Source organism: Panicum virgatum, chromosome 9K (assembly GCF_016808335.1).
Source record: "Panicum virgatum strain AP13 chromosome 9K, P.virgatum_v5, whole genome shotgun sequence".
Lineage (NCBI taxonomy): Eukaryota > Viridiplantae > Streptophyta > Magnoliopsida > Poales > Poaceae > Panicum > Panicum virgatum.
Genome location: NC_053144.1, coordinates 23,039,564 through 23,062,803, shown reverse-complemented (window position 1 = coordinate 23,062,803; position 23,240 = coordinate 23,039,564). Strand labels below are relative to the sequence as shown.

Below are 23,240 nucleotides of genomic sequence, written 5' to 3'. Positions count from 1 at the left end.
AGAACCCGAGGCGGCTTTTGCTAGGTTGCACTGTTGGTCGCGTGTTACCAAGGCGCACAGAGTAGTCGCTGGCGCCGCCCACGCTGCGTATGTCAATCTACTATGCCAGTTGGACACGACGGCTCGGCTTCGCCTATTATGACGCCTACACGGTAACCTCGACAAACTACGCCGCAAGCTACATTGCCCCAACGGGCGCCTCGCCGATGGGACAAATAAAGACTCCCCTCGGTCAGAGAGTCTAGAGGGCGATGAAGCGTATCCGAGAAGAGATTCTCAACCGCTATAGCTCCATTGAAGCTTTCTGCGCAGTATACTATACGTCCACGTTAGACCCACCTGTCGGGGTCGGAACGCCTGTGTACGCGTCCCCTTGGTCTATAAAAGGGAGACGCTCGCTAGAGGAAGATTCAGTCAAGTCCCGGCTGGGCAGAGGATAGACTCATTCATACTAAGAGCAATACATCTCACAGTGGACGTAGGGTATTACGCTCCGGCGGCCCAAACCACTCTAAACCCGAGTGTTCTTGCGTTCTTGCCCCCAAGCCAGATCGGCCTAATCGCCTAGTGCTTTCCCGAGTACTCTCCCTCGTGGATTAGGCGGGTGCGTTCCGCCACCCGGCTGTGGGTACCCTAAAAAACCCACGACATTTGGCGCCGTCCGTGGGGAAGGTGCAGGCGTTGGCTAGATCTCCAGGCTTCTGAGGCTGAGCTCAACCTCTGCAACGGCGACGAGAAGATGAAGAGAGGCATGGCATCACCCTCCAACACCTCTGCGTCGGCTCAAGGTTTTCTCTCAAGCAACCATCAGGGTTCCCCTGTGGCGGCATGGCGTCGGCTCAAGGCTTTCTCTCAATATGAAGCCTGGAGCCGACCGCTGTGGCTCGGTGTAACACCGTAATTTAAATTTCAATATTTAATAATAAATTTAATTGGCTTTATTTATTTTTCTAGGATTTAATTTGCTTAGCCTTGCATTTATAATTTATTTTTGGCTTCATAAAGTAATTAAAAAATTTCTAGGTTTAAACTTGTAGTTGCATTCATGCTGGTGCATGGTTTTATCTTGTTTGATTGTATAGGAGTTTGAATTCAAATTCATTTGAATTCAAATAGATTTGAGTTTGGTTAGAAATAGAAAAGGGAAGGAATTAGAAAAGCCCAAACCAACTCAAACCGGCCCATGGCCCACCTCCCCTTTTCCCCAGCCCAACCCAGCAGCCCAGCCGCTCACCCTTCCTTCCCCATCCCGCGGCCCATTCTCTCCCGGCGCCAGTCCAGCGGCCCACGCGCTCCTCTCCCTCCTTGGCCCAGCGCTCAGCCGCGCCCGCGTGCTCGCTCGCGCGCGCCGTTCCTCTCGCTAACAGCACCGGGCCCGCATGCCAGTGCCGCCCCGTGCCCCCGCGTTGCGCCCGCACTCGCCCGTTGCTCACTCTGACTGTTCGGCCCCACCGCGCCAGCGCTCGATCTCCCACTGACGCACCACGCGCTCAGCCCGTGGGCTCTTCCTCGCACTGACAGGCTGGCCCCGCGCCCTGCTTGCCCCACCTGGCAGCCGCCGCAGCCCAGCTCGCCGTCACCCGCGCAGCCCGCTCGCTGCTCTGCCGCTGACCAGCCGGGCCCGCTTGCCAGTTCCATCCCTTCCGCAGCGCAACGACCCCGCCATCCCGGCCGAGATCCCCGGCCACGATCCCGGCGAGCCTTCCTTATCGGGCGTACACGCCGAGATCCCGGCACCCCCTTTAAACCACCCCGCAACCCCCCTGCTCCCCATCTCACGCGCTAGCGCCACCCCAAACCCTAACCTACCACGCCACGCAGAGCTCCCTGCGCCGCCGACGCCACGCCACTCCACTGCACCCCAACCCCACCGGAGCCGCGCAGAGCCTTTGCCTCGACGCTGTGAAGCTCCCCGGAGCCTCCACGCTCGGCCTAGATCCCTGCAGCGCCGGAATCACGCTGGACCTCAACTCGGGTGAGAAGGGCCGCCGTCTCAATTTCTCACCACCGGTGCATCTCCAGCCCACCTGACCCTTCCTCTGGCTTCACAGTACGCTCGCACATCGATCCGCGGGACCAGGACGACCGCAGCTGGACACCCGCACCCGGACCGCGAAGCTCCGCCCCATCGCCGCCGCCGTCCTCGCCGACGACTCCCCTCTACGCGACATCCCCGACCCAATCCAAACCTCGGTGAGCACCCGCGCCCTCTCCTGATTCTTTTGCACTAACTTTTGCAGCACGTAGGCCTTTCCCGAGTCCAGAATGCCGTTCAGCGTAGCACCGCCGTGCGCAGGGCCGCCGCCGCCATAGCCCTCCCCACTCCAGACCTCCCCGAACCCCGATAACCCCATGGGTGGATTACGCGTTCAACGCTGACCCTCCACGGCCAAACCCCGGCCCAAACGGAGCTCGGTAGCCCCAAAAACCCCTTCTCCGGCGAGCTCGCCGCCGCGGAGCTCTGCTCCGGTGGTGTTCCGCTGCCGCCCCGAGCGCCCTTGCCCAGATCTGTCCGATCCGAAATGGACGCACGCGATTAGAACCCAAATCGATCAGATCTGGACCGCTAGATCTCGATGCAATGGTCTGGATCCAAACGTACCGGTTCGGCCTGGCTCTTTTTCTAAAGAGACCCTCGGCTTTTCCCTATTCTACCCGCAGTCCACCTCTATTCAAAAGTAATGGCAGTTTGGCCCAGGTTTTTACTCAGACCCCCCTGACCTTTCTAGATTTAGTACCCGCAGTCCAGCCCTGATGTTTTTGCGAGTTAGCCCCTGAATCTAAGGTTTAATTACGTTTGGGCCCTAGGTTTTTGCAGAAAACCCCCTGGAACCTAGTTTTTCTCGCAGATAAGCCCCTAGAACTTGTTTTTGCTCTAGATTTCGCGTTTTAACTCCGTTTTAGGCGTTCTTTATGTCCACGCGATCGTTGTAACGCGTAGAATAGTTCTAGCATAGTTTTGGTTGCTGTTTTCATGTATTGTTGTACTGTTTCTTAGTTTTTGCTATTGTTTGCATGTATGTTTGTGTTGTGTATTATTTTTGGCCATGTGTTCGTGAGTAGACGTTGATCCATCTGAGGAGCCCCAGTACCAGTACCCAGAGCAGCCATCTTCAGACCAGTTTGAGCAGTAGTAGGAGCAGTTTGAGGAAGGCAAGTATAACATGAACACCACCCATCACTTTTAAATACGTTTTCATACTGCATTTTAATATTGTACGCTTATAAGGACTTTCCTAGCCACTTTATATCCTTTATATATATATCCTTGGGTTGTATTTTGGTTAGTTGTGCTAGGTGCTGCGCTATAACACACTTGGTCCTTTTTAATTAATTTGGTTAATGGTATATGCTACTTAATTCTGGGAGTGACCCGTTTGAGTGGCTCACGTCTCGTTAAAATTGGTTTTTCTAGAAACTTGGTTTAGGGGGCTCGCACTGTGTTATGTGCTAGCTACTCTCCATAAGGACCGTACGTCATTAGAGCGACAACCTGGGACAACCGCGCAACCACAAGACTGGAATGGGATGGTCTTGGCTTACTAATTAGGTCATTTTGGTTCGGGAGTAACTTACCGACGGGGCAGGAGGGGTGGTGAGCTTCAATGGTCCCCAGGCTACGAGACTTGGTCTGCGTACCCCTCGAGGTGGTCACCATCGTTGTGGAGCCTGATTCCTTAGCGGTTACACCTTACCTACGTGTCCTTTGTAACGTCCTCGTAGTGAGTTTGTCAGTCATCTCACCTAAGGAAGTGTGATGAACAACTAGCGTAGCTCACAACTTGTGGGTAAATATGTGCAACCTCTGCAGAGTGTAAAACTAGTATACTAGCCGTGCTCATGGTCATGAGCGGCCCGGATCCTCCTTTTGGTTAGTGGGGTTATCTTCCTTTGACGAGGCAGGTTTCCCCGGGTGGCTTGGTTTGGTATGGTTCTCAGTAGTAACATGATTAATTTTGATTAATTACTATGTAACTGAGTTTATGGTAATTCATCCACTTGTAGTAAGTAGCTTAAATAAAATTTTGCCAAGACTTAAAAGCTAATGCAGTCAGTCAGCCAACCTAGAGCCTCATAGTTTGTGTTATACTTGTTGAGTGCAAGTTGTGTACTCACTCTTGCCTACTCTACTCTTTTTCCTCTTGGGGACACTCTACGGCTGCTTAGTTCCTGCCGACGCGAGGGAGTTCGCTCAGTGCTACCAGGACTACGAGGACTTCTAGGCGTTCATCTCCCAGTCGACGTCCCTGTGGTGCCCAGCTTCCGAGAGGCTTCGTTTATGTATTACGCTTCCGCATACTCTATATCAGACATTTTGTTATTAATATAATAAATAACATTCGTATTCATTTTATTATATCTTTTTACGTGATATGTGCTGTGTTATATTGTCCATTCTGTTGTATATACGTGTGACTTGATCCTGGCACGTATATGATTGCTCGGTTTATGTCCTTTTATAAACCGGGTGTTACAGGAGGTCGGGCTGGGCGGTTCGGCTTACCTTGTCTTTGCCTTCTTCCTCCTCTCGCCGCCTTTCGCTCGAGCAGACGGAAAGAAAAAGAGACAGAGAGAGAGCAGGCGCACCCTTTCCCTTCTTCCAGTCCTTCTTTTCCCCGCTTCCTTCCGCCGTCGCGATGGTGAAGGAGGTGCATCTCGTCGACCCGGTACCGTGGGGCCACTCCACCGCCGATCAACAGCATCTGGAGTCACTGGTGGCCGTCGGGCTGCTGGCGCCCAACACGGATCTGGCGCGCCCGGTGTGTATTGCGCCGGGGTCGGCGACGGCGCCGAACCCTCCGAGCGGCTACGTCGTTAGCCTGGCGCGGCTGCACGAGCGGGGCTTCGGCATCCCCGCCGGCAGGTTCATCCGTGCGCTCTGCCACCACTACAGGGTGGAGCTGCACAACTTCGCCCCCAACGCCATTTCGCAAGCGGCGGTCTTCATCACCGTCTGCGAGGGCTACCTGGGGATTCCGGTCCACTGGGACCTATGGAGGCATCTATTCCGGGACGAGCTCTACACCGAGTTCATCTCGGCGTGGGTGAGGAGGCCCGTCCGCGCTGGAGGCCTGACGCTCCAGGTGCGGGGGACGAGGAAGGAAGACTACTTCCCCTGTAGGATGACCACCACCAACAGCGATTGGGACCGAGAGTGGTTCTACCTCCGCAACGATGGCGGGCGGCTCCCGGCGTACTCCGGCAGGGTGCTGTGGGAGAAACAGGACACCTGGGTGTAAGGGGTGTCGCCCCCGAGCGCCAGGCTAGGCTCGAGGTGTACACCAGCGCCCTGCGCTGCCTGGCGAACAAGGGGCTAACCGCGGCCGTCGTCATTGCGCATTTCCACCAGCGGAGGGTGCTTCCCCTCATGGAAAGGAAGCTCCCTCTTTTTGGGATGACGAAGGATGCCTCGTTCGAGGGCTCTCGGATGGCAGTGGAGGAGCTGTCCCAGGAGGTCGCCTCGCAGAGAGCCATCCGGGCAGTGTCCCACCCCACGGGCGGCCACAGGGATCTGTGGAAGCTCCCCATGCGCCCCGACAGGGTGTACATCCAACTAGTTGGTTTTGTTTCTGAGCCTTGGTGCTGGTGTTGCCGCTTTTGCCTGACTTTGATTTCGTTCGCAGGGGGTGACCCACAAGGGATACCCATCGACCCCTCCGCTTCCAGATGAACGGGATGCGAACCACGCGCACGCGGAGAGGGAGAAGGAGCGGAAGGACGCAGAGAAGCGGCGCTGCGACCGGAAGAGGAACGAGAAGGAGGCATGGGAGAAGGAGAACCAGGTGTGGGAGAAGGAGGGCAAGGTGCCCATCCCGACGCCTGATTCCACGCCAGAGCCAGAGTCCCCGTCCCCGGTGGAGGCGGGCCAGGTAGATTACTTGATGGTGCCCGACATCGACGCGGAGCAAGCCAAGGGCGAGGACATGGGCGCGCAGTCGCCTATCAAGAGGTTGCCCGCGCAGCCGGGCACGGGGACCCACAAACGGGTGTCGCCGCCGAGGGGTCAGACCGGCCTAGACGTGGCACCCGGTGACCACCCGGCGGGAGCCGGCGGGTCGTCGAGGGCCTCGAAGAGTGGTTCGAAGATGCACATGCTCGACGCCGCGTCGGGGTACGTTTCTTCCACCCATTTCTTTGCCTTTCATCTGCTATTTCCCCCAGGTTTAACGCCTTCCCCCCTTCGCTCAGCGTGAAGGCCTCCTCCGCCCGGAACCCTCGGCTGGCGCCCATCAAGGCCCTCAAGACGGGGAGGTCCGTGACACCGAGCATGGCGCCGCAGCCCCCGAGCAGGGGGACTCGGTCGGTGAAGGAGATGGCCGAGGAGCTCCGGGTGGCGATGGCCCGCGGGGCCGCGTCGGCCCGGAAGCAGACCGGAGCGGGTGACACCGGTGGGCGCGCCCCGAAGGAGGGTGCCCAGCTAGATGTTGGGGGAGAGGCTGGCCGAGGTGGCACGGAAGATTTCGCCCGGCCAGACGCCGAAGGGGAAGTCGGTCGAGGCGGCAAGGAGGAGGCCGCCCAGCCGAATGCCGGTGGAAGAAGCGGGGCCGACGGGGCTGCGGTCAAGTGGAAGGAGAAAGCCTCGTCCCGGGGCCCGAGGAGGCCAGGGACGAGGGGGCCATGGTTGTGGTAGAGACATCGCCGGCAACGGAACCGGTGGGTCCGGTGCTGCAGTCGGTGCTGTAGGAGGTGGTGGCAATGTCGGCGGAGGATGAGTCGGCGGAGGATGAGTCGGCGGTGACGGTGCCAGGGCAATCCCAGGCCCCGGGGCAGGTCACCCCGAGCTCCGCCCCTAATGCTGCCGGCGTTGAAGCCAGGCAGGGGCCCCCCGTGGGAGCCGAGCGGGCGGTGGTCCGGCACGGGGGCGCCCCGGGCTTTAGTCGCCAAGAGCGAGAAGAAGAGGAGGTCTGTAAGGCACAGCACGAGGTCGGGTCCCAGATCCAGGCCGCCCTCGAACTCGCCCTTCGACTCCATAAGACGTCAGATTTCGAAATCAGCAGCGTAAGTGCCCTTCCCCAGGATTTGTCTACTCCTGATCCCATTTGCGTGTCTTCCGCTTACACTCTCCATCCGCAGCGGCTGAGGCAGATCTCGCGTGACAAAAGCACCGAGCTGGCCCAGCAATACTCCGAGGTGCAGTGGCTTGAGCTGCAAAACGCCACTCTGATCGTGTTATCGCCATAAATTAACAGGGTTAATTAATGGGCCGCGAGTGAGTTGGGCTTAATGAAGAAATTGAAGAAAGCTTACGAATCGGCTCCTGCATGAGCATTTGGGCCATGTGGGCCATGTATCCTTAGATTTAGTTCAGATTGAGTTAGAGATAGAGTCCGATATGGACACATTAGTTTAGATTGTTTCCCAAGTCTCCGGACTATAAATATGTACCCTATGATATTCGTAAAAAGGGAGAACGTCATCACGTTTTGCAACAACACCTTGGCGCAACGCCGCCCCTAATTCTAGGGTTTCATCCAAGTAAGCGCCATGCTGCCCTGATCGTCTTCTTGCGATCAGGGCAGCATTGTTCTTGCCTTTACCTTGGTATTACTCGTATTGAAGCGTTTTTTATGGGGAGTAGTGCTAGTAATCTTGATGTTCATAGCATGATTTTTAGTAGATCTATCGTGTTTTTATTGCTTACCATCTACGAATATCATGTTCTCTCTATGCATTCATGCTTGATCTTAAGCTAATTCTCGTCGCAGAGGGTTAGCTGCGTAGAGTTAACACCTTGCTTCTTTTCTATCTAATAGATCCAGTCTGTTATGGTTTGTTCTTATTTTATAAGGATTAGCTTAATATCTGCTAGGTTAGGCCCTGCAAACGGATTAGATGTTCCGGTGATGCAATAGATGCTTTATTATGTCCTTAATAGGGATTGTTCCGGGAATCGGCTCTTGCTAGTTCTTAGGCCTCTGTTTTTTGTTATGGTTTAGTTATCTGTTATGTTCGCTAGGCCTAGTTACGTATAGGATGTTTTGATCTAGCGGTGAAGCTTTTACTGTCGTGGATCGGATCAGCTAGATTTAATTGAAGCAAGTTTTTCATAATTATTTGCTTTATTCATCAATATCCGGATAGATGCAGATCCAATCTGACACCGGGACTCGATCAGTTCTTTGAAATCCGATGCAAGAGTCGTCCCAGGGAGCCGACCACGGCTCGGACTAATGTTTACACGTGTTTGTGCATGCAGGCAAATCGTTTAAAGCACGTTCGCACCTTCCTAATCAGGTATAGGTCAGGTGGCACGGCTTACATTCTCCGGAATCTTCGGCGTGTGCCAGATTGCGGTCCGAGGAAGCAGTGCCTGCCAGCGCCCCGGCGACCTCCCGGCTCTTCGTGTTGCCTATCGCTACTCGCCGGTGGGTTTTGACGAACAACACATACTGGCACGCCTGGTGGGGCATTCATCAACAACAACGCCCGCCGTAGAGATGACTGGACCTCAAGACCAAGCTCCTGTTCTGCTGGTCACCAAACCTATCACATATGAAGAGCTGACTCTAGAACACAAGCAAAAATATGATGAGGTCAAAGCTCAGTTCGAGGCCGATCTCATCGGCTCTTTCGAGAGGACCCGCAACCACGGCATTAGGTGGAAGGGGTTCTCACCAGAGGGCGCTCTCGACAACGTTGATCTGTCTGTGCCATCAGAGGAGTGCACCAGGGCTCTACGCCAGGAGATGAACTATATGGTGGCTCATACGCTTCATCGGCACTCAGAAAGCCTGGTAAACGAGCTTGAGCGTGTGGCACATCGCGTTGTCCAGGAGGTGATCAAGAACCAGTACTCCCCATCGGGACCAGTCCTGGGGAGTCACAGGGGGGAAGCTGCATTGCAATCTAGGCCGCCAGTATCGTACTCGCTCGCGACAGCAGGACAGCAGAGTTCGCCGATCTACGTCGTCTACAAGATCGGCGGTGACCCCGGGGAGGGACAGTTCCTAAGCGAGCCGCCCAAAGAGATCCCGCACGGCTACACGTGCGTGTACATACCTAACAATATCAACCCAACACGCACGGGGCAGCTGGTGGGTACAGGAGCCTCAGGAGCAGACGTAGAGAAACAGGCATGGCTGGCAAAGTACGCTACCGGGCCGAGTGCTGAACCCTCGACCCAGGAGTTCTTAGTGTGGTGCAGGTCAGTACAATACTAAGGGACCAGTTTGGCATCCTGCCCAAGAGAAAGGCGATCGGCTATTCCAAGCCGTATCCAAGTGACTACGATTTGATCCCATTGCCACCCAAGTATCGGCTCCCGGAGTTCACCAAATTCAGCGGAGCAGAAGGAGCCAGCTCCATTGAACATGTGAGCCGATACCTGACGCAGCTTGGGATGATCGAAGTATCGGATCCTCTGAGGGTCCGTTTCTTCTCACAGTCTCTCACGGGTTCAGCTTTTGGATGGTATACATCACTGCCCCCAGATTCGATCCGGACTTGGAGGTAGCTGGAAGACCAGTTCCACACCCAGTATCATTCAGAGGCTGCTGAAGCCGGGATTGCCGACGTCGCCCAAGTTAGGCAGAAGCGAGGGGAAAGTGTCTCAGAACCGGTGCTACACGTCACGCATAACAGAAAAGGAAGTGATTGATTTGGCAGTTCTGGGACTCGCTAAGCTGATCAAGGATCTGGCTTTTCAGTTGGAATTCACCTCTCTGGCACACATGGTGCAGAAGCTTACGGCGTATGAACACTACCACCCCGAGCTGTACCAGGAGAAATTCAAGCGCCATGTCAATATGGCCCAAGCAGGTGATTCCGATGATTCTAGCGAGGAACAGGAAGTGGCTGTAGCAGAGTGGACCCGGGGGGCAAACCCCGTCCCATGCAAATGGGTCAAACAGAAGGGGCTTGTGAAGGGCTTTGACTTTGATGTGGCCAAGGCAGAGCAGATATTCGATCTACTGCTCAAGGAAAAGCAGTTGAAGCTCCCAGAGAATCACAAGCTACCAACAACACAAGAGCTGCAGGGGAGGCTGTACTGCAAGTGGTACCACTCGTTCACCCATGCCACAAATGACTGCAAGGAGCTACATCGGTAGATCCAATCGGCTATCGAGCATGGCCGATTAATTCTGTCCCAACACAAGATGAAAGTGGACATTCAACCATTCCCACAAGCTAACATGGTGGAGCTGTCAGATTTCGGACCCAAGGGCCAGAACTTGGCATTCCAGATCAACATGGCGGGACCCATGCGCCGCCGTGACGAGCAGAGGAAAGAGGCCGCTTCTGGCAAACGGCCCCAGGATAAACACGAGCCGGAGCAGCAACATGTTACTGAAGAACAAGTACGTCACATCCGCAATCAGCTTCCAGCTTCCATTCGGCTTTTGGAAAAGTACCAATATCAGTACAAGTTGCGCCGCCGATATGAATCAGAAGAGGAGGAGTATGAGCACCGCACAGGGAGGACGCTGGGGAGGCGGTAGGCTATACGCGACCACTGGCATTGCCCGTTCTTCAAGTATTGTTGGAATTCCGTCATGAGCCGATTGCCTACTATAGATGATTGCTTGGAGTGCAGGCCTCGGGAACGTCATCCAGGCGAGACATCGGTGTTCCAGCGCTTGGGGCCCAAAACACGTCACAACGACCATGTTGAGCGGCCATCCAGAGACGATTTTGAGCTAGAAGAGGAAGACAAGTATCATCGGCCACGGTGGTGTCCTGACGGGCTCAGCCGCTCACAGAAGCACCGAGTGTAGCGCCTACGCAACCTCGAAGAGGCAGAAGCAAGATACCTTGACGTGCTGAGGAAAGCGAAGTGTGGAAAGGCATCCTCCAAGGAGGGAGTGGCGCCCCAAGCAGGCAAGAGCCGATGAGAAGCCATCGGCTAATGTGAACATGGTGTTCGTGCTCCCATCGGAGTTTCGGGCGCCCCAACCGGAGGAATTGGCCATCGCGTAGCTGGATCTCGGCCCACAGCCGATCATCTTCGAGAAGCCCAAGGAGAAAAGCTACAAGCACATGAAGGGATTGTATCTCAAGGGTCTCATCGATGGCAAACCTGTGAATAGGATGTTGGTCGACACTGGCGCCGCAGTCAATCTGATGCCGTACTCAGTGCTGTGCCGGTTGGGTCGTTCCACTGCTGATCTTATCAAGACCAATGTGATGCTCAATAATTTCAATGGTCAGCCGTCGGAGGCACAGGGTGTCCTCAATGTGGAGTTGACAGTTGGCCGCAAGACCGTTCCAACATCATTCTTCATCATCAACAGTAAGAGTACATACACAGTGTTGCTTGGGAGGGATAGGATTCACGCAAATTGTTGTGTTCCTTCCATGATGCACCAGTGTTTGGTCCAGTGGGATGGCGATGGAGTGGAGGTGGTCCGTGCAGATGATTCCAACGAGGTATCGCTTGCAGACATGAATGCCTGGGATGCGGAAGGGCAAGAGCCGATCTCAGGGATTGCGCTGGAAGACTGTGATTGGATTGAAGCGACAAAAAACAGGCTGAGCCTGGTCTTATTCACTGGCCTCACAGAGTAGACACATCCTAGCAAGCTACGGAATCCAGCAAGGTTAGAGAGGCTGGTCCCAGCGACCGGCCCCAAAAAATGAGTAATATATTCTTGGGGTTACAATTATTACATTATGTACAAACAATGTCCTTTGCTGAGCATTCAGTTGTGAATAATAATGGAAATGTGGGAACGGCCAGCCCGTGCAGTTGGCCGGAAAAATTTTCTTGTTATCTCCCTGTGTTTGCTGTCGATGTCGATCTTTCAGACGGCGGCAAGTTAGGGTTCAGGTTCACGTCTGCTGACGATTTGGAGGAAGTCGATATCGGTCCCGGGGATAAGCCGCGACCGACATTTATCAGCAAAAAGTTAGACCCGATCTTGCGTGAGCAAATGATAGCATTGTTGAAGGAGTACCGGGACTGTTTTGCATGGGATTATACTGAGATGCCCGGTCTGGATAGAAACATTGTCGAGCATAGCCTCCCGCTTAGGAAGGGGTTTTGGCCGTTTCAGCAACCAGCACGTCAGATGAAGGCCGAAGTCCTACAAGAGGTTAAGAAAGAGGTGCAAAAGATGTTGGATGCAGGATTCATCAGGCCATGTCGGTATGCGAAGTGGATTTCCAGCGTGGTCCCTGTACAAAAGAAAGATGGCCGATGGCGAGTCTGTGTGGATTTCAGAGACCTCAACAGAGCAACGCCAAAAGATGAGTATCCGATGCCTGTTGCGGAAACATAGATCAACGCAGCGGCTGGTCATAAGATGATGAGTTTTATGGATGGTAATGCCGGCTACAACCAGATTTTTATGGCCCCAGAGGATGTACACAAGACCTTTGGTTATGACCTTTGGTCAGAGTACCAGGCGCGGTTGGGTTGTTTGAGTACTTGGTTATGACCTTTGGATTGAAAAATGCCGGTGCAACATATCAACGTGCCATGAATTACATTTTTCATGATCTCATCGGCAAGTTGGTAGAGATCTACATTGATGATGTCATGGTCAAGTCCACGTCGGCTAGGGGACATCTGGAAGATTTGCGTCAGGTCTTGGAGCAGACTCGAAGGTTTGGGCGCAGAATGAACCCAAAGAAGTGCGCCTTTGGTGTATCGGCCGGTTAGTTCTTAGGATTCCTAGTGCACGAGCGGGGAATCGAGATCGGCTTGAAAAGTCAAGAAGCTGTAAGGAAAATGAGACCGCCTACTACGAAGAAAGATTTGCAGAAGCTCATCGGCAAAATAAACTTTGTCAAATGATTTATCTCCAATCTGTCTGGGCGCATCGAGCCGTTCATGGGTTTGGTGAAAATCAAGTCTGATGCTGAGTTTCGCTGGGGGGCAGAACAACAGAAATCAAGGAATATCTATTGAGGCCTCCAGTGTTGGTTCCACCCCAGCAAGATAGGCCTTTATATGTATACCTGTCCGTGGGTGATACTTCCATTGCTTCGGTATTGGTTCAGAAGCACGACGGCCAGGAGAGGGTGGTTTTCTAACTTAGCAGGCGCATGTTAGACTCCGAGACCAGGTACCTTGAGATCGAGAAGCTTTGCCTCTGTTTATTCTTTACATGCACAAAGCTTCATCATATTTTGCTCTCGACGGAAATGATTGTCATCTGCAAATCGGATGTCATAAAGTATATGCTGTCGGCTCCAGTTCTGAAAGGCCGGCTCGGGAAGTGGATGTTTGCATTATCAGAGTTTGATATCCGATATCAGCCTGCGAAGGCAGTCAAAGGACAGGCACTGGCAGATCTCATGGCAGACAGGGTCAGCACCGATATAGCTGCACTGTTTATACGTGCCTGTGCCATGTTTTTTGACGGATCGGCTTGCGACGATGGATGCGGCATGGGAATTTTGTTGGTGTCACCTCGAGGGGTGACTTATTCTTTTTCCATCAGGATGACTGCTCCATGCACCAATAATTTAGTAGAATATGAAGCTGTGCACAGAGGGATGGAATTACACCTGGAAGCTGGTGCAGAGGCAGTGGAAATATTTGGGGATTCGAAATTGGTGATTTCTCAGCTCACGGAAGAATATAAATGTGAGAGCGAGACTCTTTTCCCAATATGGATGCAATGCCATGAGTTGATGTCACAATTCAGGTACATTAATTTCCACTGGATACGCAGAACTCTGAACAATGAAGCCAATGATTTAGCACAGATGGCTTCCGGTTACAAGAAAAACAGCCGATGGGGTCGATGTGGAGGTTCAGTTTCTAGAACCTGGAGACTGGAGAGCCGATATCTTCAATTATTTGAAGGATTCGGATCGGGGGGCACTCAGAAGGATAAGACTCAAAGCCATGAAGTATGTTCTGATTGGGGACGACATGTTCTACAGGACTTTAGAATGACTGCTGCTTAAATGTCTGGGACCTGCAGAGTTGAATCGGCTCTTGCATGAGATTCATGAAGGAGCTTGCGGTACTAATCAATCGGCTCACAAGATGAAATGGCTGATTAGGCGATCGGGGTATTACTGGCCTACCATGCTTGAAGATTGCTTCAAATATTACAAGGGATGTCAAGCATGTCAGATATTCGGCAAGATTCAGATGGTACCGGCATCAGTAATGAATCCTATTATTAAGCCATGGCCGTTCAGGGGTTGGGCCAGGGATATGATCGGCCAGATTAACCCACCGTCTAGCAAGGGCCACCAATGGGTGTTAGCTGTTACAGATTATTTCACAAAATGGGTAGAGGTGGTACCCATGAGGTCGGTGGCATCAAGAGATGTGATCAGTTTCGTTAAAGAGCACATTATTCATAGGTTCGGGATTCCTCAAACCATTACGACTGATGGAGGATCGTTCTTTATATCGGAGGAATTTAGGAAATTCGCTGATGATATGGGGATTAAGCTGATCAGATCATCTCCATATTATGCCCAGGCTAATGGACAGGCTGAAGCATCCAACCAGAGCCTTATTAAGCTGATCAAAAGGAAGATCGATGAATATCCTATGCGCTGGCATGAGGTGTTGTCAGAAGCTTTGTGGGCATATCGTATTTCATGTCATGGATCCATTAAGACGTCACCGTACCATTTAGTCTAAGGTCAAGACGCTGTGTTACCATGGGAGATCACGGCTGGATTAAGGCGTGTTGAGTTCCAGAATGATCTGACGACTGAAGAATATGCGGCCATGATGAGTGACAATGTGGAAGATCTTACAGAGCTGAGACTTTGGTCACTTGAGAAAATTAAGGAAAACAAGGCTAAAGTTGCTCGTGCATACAACAAAAAGGTCAGACCGAAAGAATTCCAAGTTGGAGACCTAGTTAGGGAGGCAGTGTTACCATTGGGAACCAAAGATAGAAAATATGGCAAGTGGTCTCCAACTTGGCACGGACCATACAAGGTTGATCAGGTTTTGCCTGGAAATGCCTACATGCTTGAGGAGTTGGATGGTGTCAAGTTTCCTGTGGCTATCAATGGCCAACACCTCAAGAAATATTTCCCGAGCATGTGGGAGGGCGAATGACAAAAGCTGATGAAATCCATCTGGCTGAATCATGAAAGGCCAACACGTTGAGTTGGATAGTAAAAAAAAGAAAAGAAAAGGCCAACACGTTGAGTTGGCCAGTAAAAAAAAGAGAAAAGGCCAACACGTTGAGTTGGCCAATAAAACAATAAAAGGGGGAAATTAGGCCAACACGTTGAGTTGGCCAGTTAAAAAAAATATTTGAGAAGCGAGACAGCCGATGTGTGACCATCGACTTAAGATGTTTTAAACAGTTAAAAGTTTCAGGTTAACAGGAAATACTAAATGTTTCTTGAGCCTATCTATTAGTTCAGGAATTCTTCTATGGCATGGATGGCTTCTGTGCGGACAGCGTCTGCTCGTGCAATGATTGCTTCGTCATCCTTGTCATCGCCTGTTACTATCTGTCGACTCAAGGTGCTTATCTTTGCAAACTCTACTTGTATCTGCTCAGCTATTTCTTGGGTTTCTTGCTTGGAGTTTGCAATAGAACCTTCCTCAGCCTGGATGAGTTTCTTGGTGGTGCGGACCTTTTCTTTGAGTTCTGCCAATTCTTTCTTCAGGAGACCGAGTCGATTCATGTTGGCAGACACGTCAGCTTTGATATCTAGAGTTGCCTTCTTCAGGATGAGAGCCTTGCACTTTTGAGCAATGTCAGCTTTCAGAGAGACTTGAGAACGACGTGCTTCTATTCTTTGTTGTGCTCTATTCACTTCTACCCGGAAGAATGGAAGATTGCTGGCTGGCCAAAGCTTGATTTGCAGCGGCTCCGAGAGTTGGGATTCTATTTGCTCGAAGATGTTCTTTATTTCACTGGAATCACCAACTAGAGCAGTAATTGGAGCAGAGAGCAGACGCTTGATATTATGAAGCTGATTTGTAATTGTAATCGGCTGCTGTGGTGACTGCACTTCTGCATTCGGTGCATTCAGACCCATTGATGCTGGGTCAACGGAGAGCAGGTCTGAAATATTGAAGCCCTGCCGATATGATAAAGATTAGTTTGGAGCGAAGTGCATTAATGGAGTGATCAGCTGATTTAAATCAGCTCATAAAGTTACCTGTTCTGAACAAGAAGTGATGATCGGTTCAAGTGCGGCCGGTCCAGTTGGTTTGGAGGTGACAACAGGGGCTTCGATTATGTCAGTCAGTTCGTCATGCACATCCGTCAGAGCATTGGAAATTTCAGTTGCTCCAGTGTCAGCTTCATGAACGACGACTTCGTGTTGTACTGGGCTACTAATATTAAGGATGTCTTCAGCTGCGTCCTGGAAATAGAATTATGGTCAACCAGAATACATATGTACGCAATAAATAAGAGGTTTTAGAAAGATGAATTACCTGGTTGGTGTTAGACTCTGATGGACTCGAGGAAGCTTGTGCTGATTTCTTGATGACTCGCCTCGTGATCATCTTCGTTTTCTTAGTTGGGACTCGGGGGGGCAACACTTGCAGAGGTTTGTCTTCGTTTAGGAGCTGACTGGAGTAAGTCTGGCTGAGCATCCATTATTACTTTCTTCATTGATGGTGATCCCTTGCAGAAGAGGACATCAGGAGCAGTTGGAAGAAAGTGGAATGGTTCCTCGTTACTGGTCACGGGTTCTGGATCATCTTGTTGCTGTAAGCAGGGTGAGCAGGATTAGTCAAGTAAAGGGATAGAGGACTCAGAAAGGATTCAGTACCTCTTCCTCGGGGATTATATATTCAGGATCAATTTGCTGCAGTCGAGCACCTAAAGCTTTTCTGAAAACATGAGTTTTCCACATTCCCCACCATGTGCAGAAGTCGATTGATGAGGGAGTGAAGGACAGATCGGCTGGTATTGGAATGTGGAGGTTGTCAAACATGCTGTAGCATCTTGAACTGGTGAGACCATCAGGCAGATCGGCTCTACTCTCCACCAAGTGGTGAATATGGAAGTGGGGAGGGACTTGTCCTAAGCCAAATTGCCGAGCTACAATGACTGGTTGATAGGTTTCATAGCCCGGTTTGATAATTCTATTGGAAGTACTCATGCCAACAGGGAGGAAGCCAGGTCGAATCATCAGGGAGTATAGATGCCGAGTGCTGTCGTCATCGGCAAAACTATCCAGCCTAATGGCAGTTGGGTTCTCAAAGGATTCAGATTCAGTGAATGGAAAATAGAGTGGATTGTTTAGTCCTTTGTAGAAAACTCTGAACCAGTTTGCTGCATCTGTTGGATTTAGTTTGCTGCCAGGGAGGCTGAATAGGGCTTGGCCATAGCTAGTGCATCTAATTGGCTTGCCGTTTTCGTCGGGGAAGGAGTTCTTGGTTAGGCTTTGAAAGTTTGGGATCTGATGCTGAAAGTAAAGTTGTGCCCATAACTGAATAAACCACCAAGGGCCTCCAGTTTTGAGTTTCTTTTGGTTGAGCAAGTTGATTGTCATCAGGTGGAGACATCTGTATGTTTCTCCAAGGAAAAGTTTGCCTAGGCCGGTGCGGTTGCCATGGGCCAGGTGGTAGGCCAAAGGAAGGTAATTCTTAGTTGGAGCTAAGGAAGGACCACAGAAGATGAAATGTTCTAACCAAAGATTTAAAAAGGTTGTGTGTTCCATTTTAGTCACTGGACCTTTTGTTTTCATGTGCTGGTTCATGTAAGTGCCCCAGTTTGTGAAGTTTGCCTTGGATGAAAGTTTAAAGGGGACTTCTGCCATTTTGTGGGCAGCAGGATTGGGGGATCCAATGTCTAGGCCAGTGATCATGGTGACATCTAGTAGAGTAGGGGTCATGGGACCGTGGCCAAATAGGAAACAGTTTAGAGCGTCAGACCAAAAATAGCCGATGGTTTTCAGAAGGTTCTCATCTTTTTCAAGGGGTGATAACGATAAGCTAAGTGCATCGGCTATGTTCAATTCCTGCCACAAGGGCATATAAGTTTTTGCTACTCTGCTATACCATGTAGTCCAGCTCTCAAGAGGATTAGGCCAGGCTCTTAAGCAGTCGGCCCAGAGGTTCAAATCAATGTTTTGACTTACGAAAGGGATTCTATTTGCTTCACAGAGATTAAATCGGTGGGATTTTCATAAGTTCGTGGGCCAAGACAAAAGGATTCGGGATTGTAAGGATGCGGCAGAAGGATGTCTGACACTTGAAGTTTAGAGATTCAAAAATTTACATTTGGTGTCATATTTCAGAGTTTAATTTGTTGGAGGCTCAACAAGCTGAAGAAAGTCAAAAGGGCAGGCTGAATATTACCTTTAGGCCGCAGATTGCCGCATCATTGGTTGCCGAATTCGTCATCTGAGCTGCAGAATCCGATATGGTTCAAATCTGCTGACTTAGGGTTGGGTTGTTTTGCGGATTTTGATTCGAATTCTGGATTATTTTGCGAGTTTTTGCTCGAATTTATGGAGCGGGGTTCTCGAATTACGCTCAGACTTGGAGTGTCTATTACGAGTCAGATTCAGAATGGAAGTGGTGTTCTGTTCTTATGCGGGTTGCTTCCAATTTTGAATTCCGTCGGCTCTTGGACATTAGTAAAGCCTGATGCGATGTCATCGGCTTTTTTGGGAATAATCCAAACAAACAAGATGAAAAAAGACTTCATTAAAGGTTGGATTTTTACAAGCAAGAAGTCAATTTAACAAAGGATAATTCCTTTGGCTTTATAGTACTACTCCTATACTACTACCTACATCAACCGCTCGTAGGTAGCTAGTACCTACGGCGCTTGGGGCTTCGGGCCGGCGCATCTCCACTGTCGCTGTCGTCTTTGTCGTCGTCGTCGTCACTGGCGCCGTCGAAGGCGCTGCTGCCCTCTTCTTCGCTGTCTTCCTTGGAGGACCCGAGGAATCGGAAGGGTTTTCCTCCCATCGGTTCGTCGCTGCTGGAGGAGGAGCCGATTTCCTCTTCCGAGGAGGAATCGGCTCCATCCGAGGAGGAGTCTTCCTCGCTGCTATTCTCCAACTCCTCCTGGAACAGGAGTTGGAGGTCTTCGCCTTCGGTCTGGGGCTCGTCGTCTTCGGAGGCGATCCCGAAGTCGAACTCCTCTGTATCCCAATGCATAGGAGCGAGCGCCTCGTACGCCGCCGCCGGGTTGTACTCCGGCGTCGGTTCTCGACTCTCAGGGATGGAGTCGAGGGAGGAGGCGGAAAGGTTTGAAGAAGAAGGGGAAGAAGGTGGGGAAGGAGATTGGCCGATGGAGTTGGAACCGGAAGAGGAAGAAATCGCCATGACTACCGGCTACTGAAGGTTGGGGTTTTCTGCGCTACCTGGCTTTGGGAAGAAGATGAGTTTGCGATGAAGAGAGCCGATTCGGGATGAGATTAAATAGTAAAAAAATGGGAGATGGATTGGCAATTTCACGTTCTACGAGGAGCCAGTTACAGAGACGTTGCGTCTTCCTTGGTGGTTGCAGTGTGTTTTAATGAGCATTAATGGGAAGATGAAGCGACGGAGTGGTTTTGGAATTATCATTGCCAAAACCAGGGGGCATGTGTTATCGTAATAAATTAACAGGGTTAATTTATGGGCCGCGAGTGAGTTGGGCTTAATGAAGAAATTGAAGAAGGCTTACGAATCGGCTCCTGCGTGAGCATTTGGGCCATGTGGGCCATGTATCCTTAGATTTAGTTCAGATTGAGTTAGAGATAGAGTCCGATATGGACACATTAGTTTAGATTGTTTCCCAAGTCTCCGGACTATAAATATGTACCCTATGATATTCGTAAAAAGGGAGAACGTCATCACGTTTTGCAACAACACCTTGGCGCAACGCCGCACCTTGGCGCAACGCCGCCCCTAATTCTAGGGTTTCATCCAAGTAAGCTCCATGCTGCCCTGATCGTCTTCTTGCGATCAGGGCAGCATTGTTCTTGCCTTTACCTTGATATTACTCATATTGAAGCGTTTTTTATGGCGAGTAGTGCTAGTAATCTTGATGTTCATAGCATGATTTTTAGTAGATCTATCGTGTTTTTATTGCTTACCATCTACGAATATCATGTTCTCTCTATGCATTCATGCTTGATCTTAAGCTAATTCTCATCGCAGAGGGTTAGCTGCGTAGAGTTAACACCTTGCTTCTTTTCTATCTAATAGATCCAGTCTGTTATGGTTTGTTCTTATTTTATAAGGATTAGCTTAATATCTGCTAGGTTAGGCCCTGCAAACGGATTAGATGTTCCGGTGATGCAATAGATGCTTTATTATGTCCTTAATAGGGATTGTTCCGGAAATCGGCTCTTGCTAGTTCTTAGGCCTCTGTTTTTTGTTATGGTTTAGTTATCTGTTATGTTCGCTAGGCCTAGTTACGTATAGGATGTTCCGATCTAGCGGTGAAGCTTTTACTGTCGTGGATCGGATCAGCTAGATTTAATTGAAGCAAGTTTTTCAAAATTATTTGCTTTATTCATCAATATCCGGATAGATGCAGATCCAATCTGACACCGGGACTCGATCAGTTCTTTGAAATCCGATGCAAGAGTCGTCCCGGGGAGCCGGCCACGGCTCGGACTAATGTTTACACGTGTTTGTCCATGCAGGCAAATCGTTTAAAGCACGTTCGCACCTTCCTGATCAGGTATAGGTCAGGTGGCACGCCTTACATTCTCTGGAATCTTCGGCGTGTGCCAGATTACGGCCCGTTGTCCGAGGAAGCAGTGCCTGCCAGCGCCCCGGCGACCTCCCGGCTCTTCGTGTTGCCTGTCGCTACTCACCGGTGGGTTTTGACCGACAACAGATCGAGCGGCTGGGCGAGGCCAACACCTTGGTGGCCAACCTGGGGGGGCAAGACCACGGCCGGCAGGAGGAGCTGGCCCAAGCCATCGAGGAGCGCGACGTCCATAGGGCCGCGGCGGAGCAGAAGGCCCAGAAGGTTGAGGTGCAAAGGGCGACTGTCGAGCAGAGGGCCCAGGAGGCCCAGCAGCAGATCACCGCCTTGCGTAGGAGCATGGAGGAGCTCACAGCGAGGGTAGCTCAACTGGAGGAGACCCACGAAGCGCAGGCGACCTCCCTCATAGAGAAGGAGGTCTTCATCGAGGGGCAGAGGAACGCCCTCCTCACCACCGAGCGCAAGCTCACCACTGCGAACACGGAGATAGAAGAGGGGAGGAAATGCATCGCAGGTAAGTACCAAGATTAAGTTTGGTGTATTTCGATTTACCGAGACTTATCTTTGTTGCTACTCAGGGCTGCGGAAGGAGGTGTCGGAGGAGACCGCGGCGAAGGAGGCCCTCCAAGCTGTGTACATATCCCTACAGAGGGACTATGGCGACCTGGAGGAAGCCGCCGTAGCTGCGTGCCAGGCTGCCGAAGGTGAAGATGGCCAGTCGGGCAGCTCGCTCGTCAGCCGCCTAAGATCCTTGCGTGAGCGGGTGACCGAGCAGCTGAAGGGCGCCCTCCGCCTCGGCGTCCAGAAAGCTCTTGGCATAGTCTCGACGCTCTACATCGTCGACTAGGACCTACTGGCGACTGGCTGCATCGTCCCCGATGGCGATGATGATGCCAAGATCGACGCTATGGAACAAGCCGATGCAGGTGCCGAGGGTGCCGCCACCACCTTGGCCGGGCTTTTTGAAGGCGACCTCCTCCCCGACGCCGTGGACGATGAAGGAGAAGGCGAGCGCGATGAAGGAGGAGGCAGCAACCTGTAGATAGCCTGGGTCTCGAGCCCAAGTAGACAAGTTAGGATTTTGCCTTTTGTTTCGCTTTGTAAAGACAATATCTTAACTGAGCGGCCGTTCGAGGCCTTCGTGTGTATTCGAGTGCTGTTTTTTCTCTACTCGTTTTCTCGCGCTCTCGCGTACGACTTAGATAAACTTCTGCAAGGATGTTCGCATTCGTAAACTACCTAGGCGCAGGGAGGTGAGTGAGGATGCCGTATCCTGAAGGCGTAGGCGGTCCTCAGGCCCGGCCAGTCCCTTGCCAGAGTTATTTACGCCCTGCGTCCATTTTTTCTAAGCATTCGAGAGACTTGGGTGCGAAATGCGAAAAAACTTTCAGAAAAAATATGACACTTTGGGGACATTTTGGGTCCCCCCCTTGTAGCCCCCGAGGCAGGCTCGGCTTTGCCGGGGGCAAAGCCAAGACTCTCTCAATGTTGTGCGCATGTTCAAGCCCCTGAGGGTTCGAACGACTCCCGAGAAATTTAAGATACGAGTACAAAGTATGTACAAACGACTTAGAAATTCAAGGATAGAAACGACGTAGCTGCTGAATGTTCCAAGCGTTGGTGAGGATTTCGCCCTTCTCGTTGGCCAGCTTGTAGGTGCCGGGCTTTAGGACTTCCACGACGATGTACGGGCCTTCACATGGCGGCGTGAGCTTGTGGCACCCTCGGCTGTCCTGCCGAAGCCTAAGCACAAGGTCTCCCTTGTTGAGGTCTCAACGTCGAACCTTCTGCGCCTGGTATCGTCGCAGGGACTGCAGGTAGCGTGCTGAGTGTAGAAGCGCCACGTCACGGGCCTCATCCACCTGATCCAGCGAGTCCTCGCGAGCCTGCTGGTTCTGGTGTTCTTGGTAGGCTTTGAGCCTCGGGGACCCGTACTCCAAGTCAGTGGGGAGGACGGCCTTGGCGCCATAGACTAGGAAGAACGGGCTGAACCCCATGGCCCAACTCGGGGTTGTTCTCAGGCTCCAAATGACCGAGGGTAGCTCCGTGAGCCACCTTCGGCCAAACTTGTTCAGCTTGTTGAAGATTCTTGGCTTAAGACCTTGTAGGATCATGCTGTTGGCACGCTCTACTTGGTCGTTCGTCTGTGGGAGTGCCACCGCCGACCAGTCCACACGTATGTGGAAGTCGTCGCAGAATTTCAAAAACTTCTTTCCTGTGAATTGGGTGCCGTTGTCTGTGATGATCGAGTTCGGAACCCCGAATTTGTAGACGATGTCGGTGAAGAACTGCACAGCTTGCATGGACTTGATCTTGGCGACTGGTCGAGCCTCGATCCACTTGGAGAATTTGTCCACTGCTACCAGCAAATGGGTGAAGCCCCCGGGTGCTCTCTGCTGTGGCCCGACGAGGTCCAGTCCCCACACGGCGAAGGGCCATGTGATGGGGATGGTCTACAGAGAATGAGCTGGGAGGTGCGTTTGATGGGTGTAGAACTTACAGCCCTCGCAGGTTCGCATGATTTCCGTGGCATCGGCGACTACGGTTAGCCAGTAGAAGCCCTGTCGGAACGCGTTACCCACAAGGGTGCGTGGCGCCGCGTGATGGCCACATGCTCCGGCATGGATGTCTTGAAGCAGTTCCCTACCCTTGGGGATGGGGATGCATCGCTGCAGGACCCCCAAGGGG

At 51.8% G+C, this 23,240-nt stretch overlaps 1 protein-coding gene across 1 annotated transcript; it reads left to right on the top strand.

The window, feature by feature from the left end:
• Positions 1–6,696: 6,696 nt before the first annotated feature.
• On the top strand, positions 6,697–21,399 carry LOC120647839 (adventurous-gliding motility protein Z-like). Its single transcript, XM_039924669.1, has 3 exons — positions 6,697–6,999; positions 20,682–21,066; positions 21,131–21,399. The coding sequence occupies exons 1-3, from the start codon at positions 6,697–6,699 to the stop codon at positions 21,397–21,399; spliced, it is 957 nt and encodes a 318-aa protein (XP_039780603.1).
• The last annotated feature ends 1,841 nt before the right edge of the window (positions 21,400–23,240 follow it).

Excerpts from the sequence above, each read along its gene's own strand:
- LOC120647839 (XM_039924669.1), top strand. The coding sequence starts at position 6,697 with ATGTCGGCGGAGGATGAGTCGGCGGAGGATGAGTCGGCGGTGACGGTG. Across the intron at positions 7,000-20,681 it reads CAGATTTCGAAATCAGCAGC|ATCGAGCGGCTGGGCGAGGC; the intron begins GTAAGTGCCCTT and ends GACCGACAACAG. Across the intron at positions 21,067-21,130 it reads GGGGAGGAAATGCATCGCAG|GGCTGCGGAAGGAGGTGTCG; the intron begins GTAAGTACCAAG and ends GTTGCTACTCAG.